This window comes from Clytia hemisphaerica, unplaced genomic scaffold, assembly GCF_902728285.1.
Source record: "Clytia hemisphaerica strain Z4C2 unplaced genomic scaffold, Clytia hemisphaerica genome assembly, whole genome shotgun sequence".
Classification (NCBI taxonomy): Eukaryota; Metazoa; Cnidaria; class Hydrozoa; order Leptothecata; family Clytiidae; genus Clytia; species Clytia hemisphaerica.
The window spans coordinates 988789-999046 of NW_027103680.1; the positions used below are offsets into that span (position 1 = coordinate 988789).

At 38.9% G+C, this 10258-nt stretch overlaps 1 protein-coding gene across 1 annotated transcript; it reads left to right on the forward strand.

The window, feature by feature from the left end:
• The first annotated feature begins 3696 nt into the window (after positions 1 to 3696).
• Positions 3697 to 9753, forward strand: LOC136803773 (uncharacterized). The gene has a single exon (XM_067060499.1). The coding sequence runs from the start codon at positions 3697 to 3699 to the stop codon at positions 9751 to 9753; it is 6057 nt and encodes a 2018-aa protein (XP_066916600.1).
• The last annotated feature ends 505 nt before the right edge of the window (positions 9754 to 10258 follow it).

Here is a 10258-nt window from a genome sequence, read left to right on the forward strand (position 1 = left end):
AATTCAAATTCAATCAAAAAATCAACCTGGTCAAAACCATAATCAAAACCAAGCACGTTAAAAAGTCTTGGTGCATGATTATATTTATATATAATCTCCCCAATGTGATTATTATAGCTGGGCATCATTTTGTGCTCACTGAATCTAAAGTTGACTCTCTCTCATTCAATCTTCAAAAAGGATCAAAAATTTTATTCCAGGGGGGAAGAAATTTTGGCGGAAAGAAATTTAAATCTATAAATCATTCGCCAAAATAAATTCTCGCCAAATTTAATTTTCTTTCCTAGTCTTTATTTCTCCTAAAGTAAAAATCCTTTTTTCCTCTTTTTCCAGCTAAAATATTGAACAAAAAATGGGTCGTTCGCCAAAATTAGTTCTCGCGAAATTTAGAAATTTTATTACATCGTCAAAATAAATTCTGCCAAATTGAACCAAAATTGGCGAATAGGCTCATTTGCTAAAATTTCTTCTCGCCAAAATTTCTTCTCTTAAGGTAATCTAAACTACTTTCCAGCTGAGTGGATCAGTATTTTATTTCGAATTACAGAAAGATACGAATTATATCCTAATTCACTTCGCTCAAACGGATATAACTATTTTCTTTTTGAACAAACTAGGGAATCAAAGTACTGTATTCAATATGGATTGTTGTGTATTTCGAAGTCACTGAACACGAGTAAATATTCTTGATATGCGTAAGTCAAGATGACGTCATATTTTTTAACGGAAGCACCCAAAAAAAGCCGGTTTTTGACCTCTGTGTTTCTCTTTTTAGTAACAGAGAGAGAGGTCAAATCCCGGCTTTTTTAGGGTGTTTCCGCTAGAAAAATTACTTACGCATATCAAGAATAACTAATATATTGGAAAAAAAAGAAAGAAAACCTGTTTTAAAATCATTCATGATATATAGAGAAATAAAAATCTATAAAATTTTACAACCTTTCAGGCGTCGTTAGCTGAATAGATCTTTTTGCTAATAGACCGTCTTCACCCCGGATGAAAAACCTGTCTCTCCACGCAGGCGAAAATAGGAGTTCTCTTTTTGAGCTATTTTGACAGGAAAACCGTAAGTTTGCTAACGCCCTGCTAAATAAAGAACGTAAATATTATTATACAAATAATACAAGTGTTTCAACAAAACAAAAGTACAACATGCTAAATATTTTGCTAGTTATCAAAAGCCACTTTCGATTGAGACTGGAGATTAGTAGGCTGCACACATCCCCTCTGATAAGTTTTGATATAGGGGATGCGAATCAGGCTCACAAAACCATTCCGAACTTAGCAAAAAATCTGCTAACCAAAAAAAGAGTTGAATGATAGAGAACTTTGATTGACAGTTTGTCGTCTTTTGTTATCTTGAGAGTTTTGTTTGCTAATTCAATTAATTTCGATAAACAAAAAGAAAGAGAGGAGAAAGAGAGATTTCTAGCCATATGTTCTTTTTATTTGAATCTTTTTTTGATTTCTATTTACGTCATCAAATAACTCAAACAATACACATCGAGTTTTTTGAAAAATACAAGTCGCCAAAATTCTGCAAAATACATAGCTATTCGGTAATTTTCTCGGAAGCGATATCAGGGCCCGATTCGCATCCCCTATATCAAAACTAATTTGGGGATGCATGCAGCCTAGGAGATTAGGGTGTGTCAGTGGACGAAAACACGCACTGATGAATGAATTTTTTGTTGTTCATTTATCTTGTAAGAGGATACGGTTCAGTGATATCATAAAAGATACCTTTGGAAATATTTATCATATAGCTTTTATTCATATGGGACTTTATTAGTAATTTTTCCTTTGTAGATTGTTAAATAACAAAAACATTATCTGTTGACCATAAAACTTATATTCATACGGGACTAATGTTAGAAATCGCGAAAGTTTTGTAATTTATCCCCTAGTGTATTCATAAAAGAAAATACATTAAGAGAGACTGTAAAAATTATATATGGAATGTTTAATATGGTAACAGCTTTTCGTCAGGGTCTTCATTCCCACAATAATACCAAAGTATTCTGCAAAGGTGACAGGATAGAACAAAGATTGACGTCACGAGGAAGAAGCTCTCAAGCTCCTTACATGATGCCTGAAAAAGAAACAAGCAAATGGTTTATGTGCCTCCTTTTGTATAAAACAAGATTCTAATTCGTTTTAAAGGGACATAACAGTACTTATGAAATTTGTAAACAAACTGTATGCAGCGGGATACAAAAGCAAAACAAATGTCACATGTCAAAATAAAAATCAAACCAAATATGGCTAATTTTGATTGTTCAATTGTTTTACAAGTTTGCTTTGGACAAGTGATTTTAATTGTTCTCTTTAATGACACGTGGTTCGCGCAATGTTTGTAAAGATTCTTACATCTGTTACATAATCTGCGTGCTTTTCGCGCGCTTACAGTTTCACGATAATCGGAATGAGCCGTCGGGCGGATGAGGCGGAATAGATTATATCGACTTTGTTTTCTATTGTTATTTTATATTTTATATTCTCACTGAACACTGTAGATATCAGATGTCTTAGATTTTATATCATGTAAAGAATCATAAACTACTATATCAATCGCTTCACTTTAATCCAACCCAACAATTTGTACATGGTCCACCGAACAAAACATCACTAATATGGTAAGTATTTTCTAAATTACAGTCCTCACTCCTTTTTTACAGCAGTTCAAGGGGGATACTTTGTATTTACGCTGTTTTTCAGCAAGGCATTTTATTGTTTCCCTTTTTATTTATGACATCCATCTATGGATAATCATTTGGGAGGGTGCATTCCATCTATTTTTGTTCTTTGATAGTTCATTAAACCTATTTGCTCAAGAAACCCCCAAAATTCTTGCAAAATGTTTCCTTCTATCGGTGTTTGTTCTGTCTGGCTCAGTTGATTGTAGTGAGAGTCGCTCGACACCTCTTTGGTTCTTTGTGAGTATCTTCGGGTCACTGGTTTTGAAATTAGACTCTGAAATAATTCAAAACATTCAAATAATTTGTCTGAAGGTCTTTCTCTTTCACAAAACATTTTTCCCTCTCTCTTATCAACAAAATTCTCTCAAGGATTTCTAAAATATTTTTCAGAGATTCTTTAACAAAAGGATATTGTGATTGATTTTCTTCTCTTTTCCTTTGTTTAAAAGAAGTGAAAATTGTGAACCACCTTTCTCCTTTTGATCTCTCAATTTATTTAATTGGATCAATTTACTGTGAGTGTTCTAAATGAATCTGAATTTTCCTACAAATTTGTGTTTTTTCTGTCTCGTGGAGACGTCTTTTGGATTGTCGTGAAGACAAGGCCATAAATTCATTTCTTTTTTTTGTCTCGTGGAGACGTCTCTGGATTGTCGTGAAGACAAGGCCATAAAATTCATTTCTCTTTTTGTCTCGTGGAGACCTCATTTGGATTGTCGTGTGGACAAGGCCATAACATTTCATTCTTCCCTTTTTTGTCTCGTGGAGACGTCTTTTGGATTGTCGTGTAGACAAAGTCATAAAATTCATTTCTCTTTTTGTCTCGTGGAGACGTCTTTTGGATTGTCGTGTAGACAAAGTCATAAAATTCATTTCTCTTTTTGTCTCGTGGAGACGTCTTTGGATTGTCGTGTGGACAAGGCCAAAAAACTTCATTTTTTCACATTTTTGTTGTGTGAACATACCATAACTGTCTTATCTATTCAAATATTGTATCATGTCTGAAACTGAAGATGACAAGACATTGAGACTCGCTCGTCGAAAACGAAATGGTAAGAAATCGACTTGTCATCACTACATCGATGACATCGAGAAACATCTTTCGCAGCTAGATCAACTTGAAGAGTCAAAACAAGTGACAGTCCTTGGAGCTCTGAAAACCTTAAGGGATTCTCTCGTCGATTTGAAGTCTGAATTCTTAGCATTGGATATGGAATATTTAAACCTTCTTGAAAGTGACGATGATTACGACCATGCGTACGGAGAGTCTTCTCAACTGCAAGCAAAAATCGACGTTACCACGGGCTCTGTCACCAATCTGTTAGATTCGTTGAAATCAAAAGCTTCCAACACCTCTATCTCATCTCATGAACACAAGGTTCCAATTTCTGTGAAGTTGCCAAAACTTGAAATTAAAAAGTTTAGTGGAAATCCAAGTCAGTGGAGATCTTTTTGGGATTCTTTCCAAGCTGCTGTAGGGAAACATTCGTACATCGAAGACGTACAAAAGTTCAATTTTTTGAAGGGCCTCTTAGAAGGAAGAGCTGCCATGGCTATCTCTGGGTTAGAACTTTCTGATAAGAACTACAAGGAAGCTGTGTCTCTTTTGTCAGATCGTTTCGGAAGCAAACAAGTCGTGATCACCCATCATATGGACACGCTTTTGCAGATTCTGCCAGTTAAAGCAGGTACTGATGTCAAACAACTCCGTGCAGTTTATGACAAGATCGAAATCAACGTCAGAGGATTACAATCACTTGGGATAAAACCTGATCAGTATGGCTGCTTACTCGTCCCTGTCATTATGAGCAAGGTTCCTGAAGACATTCGTTTGATCATTTTAAGGCAATTTTCTTCAGAAAATTGGACATTCGAAGTCCTCTTAAAATGCTTCAAACAAGAGCTAGAGGCACGTGAGAAATGCGAAGCAGTCTCCAAATCCTCAAAGTCAAAGGAACCCCCAGCAGACAAGGGTAGTGGTAAAGGCAACAAGGGTAGTGAAGGTAGTCAAAATGGTGGTGGAGGTGGCAGCTCCCGAAATTTGCTTAATCCCACCGGAAGACAAGACAACAAGATCAGGTGTTCATATTGTCGAGGTGAACATAGCTCTGCAAAATGTGATATCGTTCAAGACGTAAATACCCGATGGAAATATGTGAAACGCAATCACCTCTGTTTCAACTGTCTAGCAAAGAACCATGGCTTGAAAGAATGTACGAAAAGGAGTTGCAGAAATTGTGAGGAGAAACATCATGAAAGTCTGTGTCAGGGAACGCCTTCGACTGGGCTGATTGCAAGGGCAAAAAAGTTGACACTCTTACAGACAGCGAAAGTAAAGGTCTACCACCCTAACGACAACAACCAAGTAAGTAAAGTACGTATTGTATTCGACATGGGATCAAATGACAGCTATATCACCAAAAGTATCAAGGACAAATTGAAACTACCCAATCTTGGCAAACACAAGATGGTCATCTCAGGTTTTGGTGGGTCGTCTAAAGGCTCGAAGGAGTATGACATGACTGCTTTAAATTTAAAGAGTCGTTTTGGTGGTGGTTCTTTTCCTCTCTCTGCTTTAGTTGTTCCGACGATAACATCTTCTCCCTTAAATCCTTCTGTAGAATTTCAACATCATGAACATTTAGCTTCTCTCGATCTTGCAGATGACTTCACTACACCACAAGAGGAGATTTGTGTGTTGATAGGGGTTGATCAGTACCATCGCTTTGTTAGTGGAGAAACCGTACGTCGTTCTTCTGGACCCGTTGCAACTAAATCTGTGTTTGGATGGTTAGTTAGTGGTCCAATAGAGGGTACATCCTCCTCCTTCTCTAACTCCCTTCTTCTCTCTTCCCAAACTCCTTCTATTGACGAACGTCTTTCTCGCTTCTGGGACCTTGAATCAATGGGTATTGTTGATGAGTCGATTGAAGATGAGGTAATGACGAAAGAATTCAAAGACTCCATTGTCCATAACGGAGAGAGATACGAGGTTCCTCTTCCACGAAAGGATGTACATCCTGATCTCCAGGATAACTTTTCTGTTGCCAAACAACGTCTTTTTGGACTGAAGAAGAAATTCAATCATAACCCTGACCTCAAAGCACAATACAACCAATATTTTGAAGATCAGCTTGAACAAAATATCATCGAAAAAGTTGACACAAAAGACCATGGAAAGCAAGGCTGGACACATTATCTTCCACATCATTGTGTCATTCGTGAGGAACGAGAAACAACAAAAATGAGAATTGTGTTTGATGCCTCCTGTCAATCGAATGACAATCCTTCTCTAAATCAGTGTTTAGAAACTGGTCCATCTTTAAATCCTGAGCTTTTTGATATTCTTTTACGTTTCCGTCTTTTTCCAATCGCACTTGTTAGTGATATTGAGAAGGCTTTCCATATGATCAGTGTTCGACCCGAAGATCGTGACGTTCTGAGGTTTGTTTGGTTTGACCCAAAGGATAACAACAAACTTGTCACTTACCGTCAAAAAAGAGTTTTAATGGGATTGAATGCAAGCCCCTTTATTCTTACTGCTACTGTTCAAAATCACCTAGAGAAACAGAAAGGAAATGACTCGAAATATCGGTCCCTCGTTGAGGGTATCACAAACTCCTTGTATGTTGATGATCTATGCACCGGTGAGTTTGACGAAGAGGCTGCATTTCAATTCTTTAAAGACTCGAAGAAACTCATGGAGGAAGGCCAGTTCAACCTTCGAAAATGGAAAACGAGCTCATCTGGAGTGTCAGAGAAGATGGTGAAGGAGGGTGAAACATTGGGTAGTGATGACTGCAAGGTTCTCGGTATTCCTTGGAATCCAAGATCTGACGTTTTCTTCTTTTCTTTACATGAATTTGCTTCGAAATTTCTTGATATGGTTGTGACAAAGAGAAATGTTGTTTCGGTAGTGGCTCAACTCTTTGACCCTCTCGGTCTTCTTTCACCTGTTTTTATAACAGCCAAAGTTCTTCTCCAGAAAATTCACAAGTCCAGCTCCGACTGGGATAAGGTTGTTGAGAAAGATCTCCAAGATGAGTGGAAAGACTGGCTAAATCTTTTGATTGAAATTGGCTCTGTCAAGATTCAACGCTTCTATTTCTTTGGGCTTGATTCCTTCAGTAGAGAATCTCTCATAGAGCTCCATGGTTTCAGTGATGCCAGTGCTGTGGCTTATGGAGCTGTCGTTTATGTTGTCGAAAAATCTTCTAGAAGAGCAGTCACAGTCACAAGCAAGACAAGAGTCTCTCCTCTAAAAGAAACCTCAATCCCTCGTCTTGAGCTCCTTGGTGCTTACATTCTTAGTGTCCTCATTCAGAGAGTTGAACAGGCCATGTCAACTATGGTGAATGTCGATAGTATCCACTGTTGGACTGATTCAATGGTGGTACTCTATTGGTTGGACAGTGGCAAGGAGTTGAAGCAGTTTGTCCGTAACAGGGTGAAGAAAATCAAGAAACATACACAGGAAGGAATTTGGAGACATTGTCCAGGCAAAGAAAATCCATCAGACATGACAAGTCGAGGTGTCTCATCAAAGGAAGAGTTCGAAGAAGGTCTGTGGTTTCGAGGTCCAGAATGGCTTTCTAAAGATCCAGAACACTGGCCTAAACAGAAACTTGAGGTGGATATGTCGGTGAAAGAGAAAGCAATGAAGGAAGTAAAAGTAAGTAAGGTATTGCTGGCAAGAGTAACCACTGTCCAACTGATAGAATTTCAACGTTTCAGTGAATTCAAGTCACTTATTCGGTCAGTCGCTTGGGCTATTCGCTTTTGCCACAACTTTGAGGTTTACCACGGTTCTCGCCTTTCTCTGGGACAATTAAGAAAAGGTCCACTCACTGTCGATGAATTGAAAAAGGCTGAACTTGACGTTCTACATCAAGCTCAAAATCAACTCTCTGACGACCGTTTGAAGGAGCTGGAACGTTCTCTTAGCGTCAGGTTAAATGTAGATGGTCTTTTGGAAACTGTAGGTAGGCTCGAAGAAGCTTCATCTTGCAACCGTATCCTCATCCCACGTGACAGTCATGTCTCAGCGTTGATCATTCTGCGGGCTCATCAAAAGGTCAAACATTCAGGTGTCGCAGCAACTCTAGCTGAAGTCAGATCTAGATTTTGGATTCCGCAAGGTCGTCAATTCGTGAAGAAAATCTTGAAGAATTGCATCGTCTGCAAGAAACTCAACTCAAAGTCGTTTTCAACCATTGAAGGGTTGCTTCCTGAGTTTCGAATTGATAAAAATGTCACTGGTTTTGAACACGTCGGCTTAGATTATCTTGGTCCACTGTATGTTGTTGAGAAATCATCTTCTACTTCTGTAGAAAAGAAAGTCTGGGTCGCTCTCTTCACGTGTGCAACTACTCGCGCAGTCCATCTTGAGCTTGTGAATGATATGACGACTGACTGCTTTCTCAACTCTTTTCGGAGGTTCTGTGCTCGACGAGGTATTCCTTCTTTCATTGTATCAGACAATGCCAAAACGTTCAAGGCAGCTGATAAATACCTCTTAAAGTTGTCGAAGGAATCCGAGGTCCTTGACTATTTTTCATCTTTGAAGATCACCTGGCACTTCATTCTCGAAAAATCTCCTTGGTGGGGAGGCTTTTGGGAGAGGATGGTCAAGTTGACAAAATCATCTTTGAAGAAAACTTTGGGTAAAGTGAATGTCTCTTTTGAAGGGTTGCACACCATTTTGACTGAAATTGAAGCCGTGTTGAACTGTAGACCGTTGACGTATGTTGGTGCCGATGATGAGATCGAATGCCTGACACCATCACATTTGATTTGTGGGAAAAGAATCATCAGCCTCCCAACCGGACAAGTCGTGAAAACGTTGGAAGAAAGCTATCAACACGTCAAAAAATGTTTTGAAGATGCGCGGGAAAGATGGTACCGAGAATACCTCACAGAGTTGAGAGTACATCACAAGAAAGTCAAGAAATTCGAAACCCCAAAAGTTGGGTCTTTAGTTTTGGTTAAGGATGAAAACAAAAAGAGACAACTATGGAATGTGGGTAAGATTGAAAATTTAATTTTTGGAAGGAAAAATGTTGTTCGAGGAGCCTTGATTAGTTTTGGCATTGAAGGCAAACATAAGGTCAAACGTCCTCTTGAACTGCTGTACCCCCTAGAGGTCCATGGGTGGGATTCTTTTCATTTTTCAGGACAAGAAACATCAACAGGATTACCAAATGAAATGCAACAATCTAAGAATCATGTCAGTGTAGAGAAGGAATCCCAGCCAATTATACCGGCTGTTGTTCAAAATTTAGTTTTTTCTCCTAAACATCACACATCTATCTCTTCTAAACCATCGATTGTTGCCTCTTTTGAACCTTCAATTGTTGCCACTTCTGGTCCATCAGTTCCTGTTGTCTCTGGTCTATCAGTTCCTGTCGTCCCTGGTCCGTCAGTTCCTGCCGTCTCTGGTTTATCAGTTCCTGTCGTCTCTGGTCCGTCAGTTCCTGTCGTCTCTGGTCCGTCAGTTCCTGTCGTCTCTGGTCTATCAGTTCCTGTCGTCTCTGGTCCGTCAGTTCCTGCCGTCTCTGGTCCGTCAGTTCCTGCCGTCTCTGGTCCATCAGTTCCTGTCGTCTCTGATCTATCAGTTCCTGTCGTCTCTGGTCCGTCAGTTCCTGTCGTCTCTGGTCCGTCAGTTCCTGCCGTCTCTGGTCTATCAGTTCCTGTCGTCTTTGGTCTATCAGTTCCTGTTGTCTCTGGTCCGTCAGTTCCTGTCGTCTCTGGTCCGTCAGCTCCTGTCGTCTCTGGTCCGCCAGTTCCTGTCGTCTCTGATCCGCTCATTCCTGTCGCCTCTGGTTTATCAAATTGTTATCAATATAATCAAGATGAATTGATTGCACTTCCACGCATTCCAAAAAGAGAATTACGAACAATTTCTACTGGTCCATCGACATGTAAACCAGTACATACAACAAGAACAACGTCCAATGAACAACAATTGTCAAACAGTAAAACAAAATTGAATCCATTAGCAAAGACTTATAACTTGAGATCGTTGCGATCCAAAACTTCTTCTTCGGGAGTGTAAAGATTCTTACATCTGTTACATAATCTGCGTGCTTTTCGCGCGCTTACAGTTTCACGATAATCGGAATGAGCCGTCGGGCGGATGAGGCGGAATAGATTATATCGACTTTGTTTTCTATTGTTATTTTATATTTTACGGGGAGATCGAGATTAGCTCGACCCTTCTCTCACTGAACACTGTAGATATCAGATGTCTTAGATTTTATATCATGTAAAGAATCATAAACTACTATATCAATCGCTTCACTTTAATCCAACCCAACAATTTGTACAATGTTTACATTTTACTACTTTTATGTCCCTTTAAGTGTGCAACAATCTTACTCTCGATGGTCGTGTTCAGACCTGAAAGTTTAAGTTTAAGGTTTAAGTATTACTTTGTTGATATGGGAATTCAATTATAATCACTTTTCTTTTGTCATCATCGATTGGCGATCTCGAGGAATCTCCTTTCCTAAACTTGAAATCATGTCATCTTCTCTCTTGAGATACTTTGAAACTAAAAA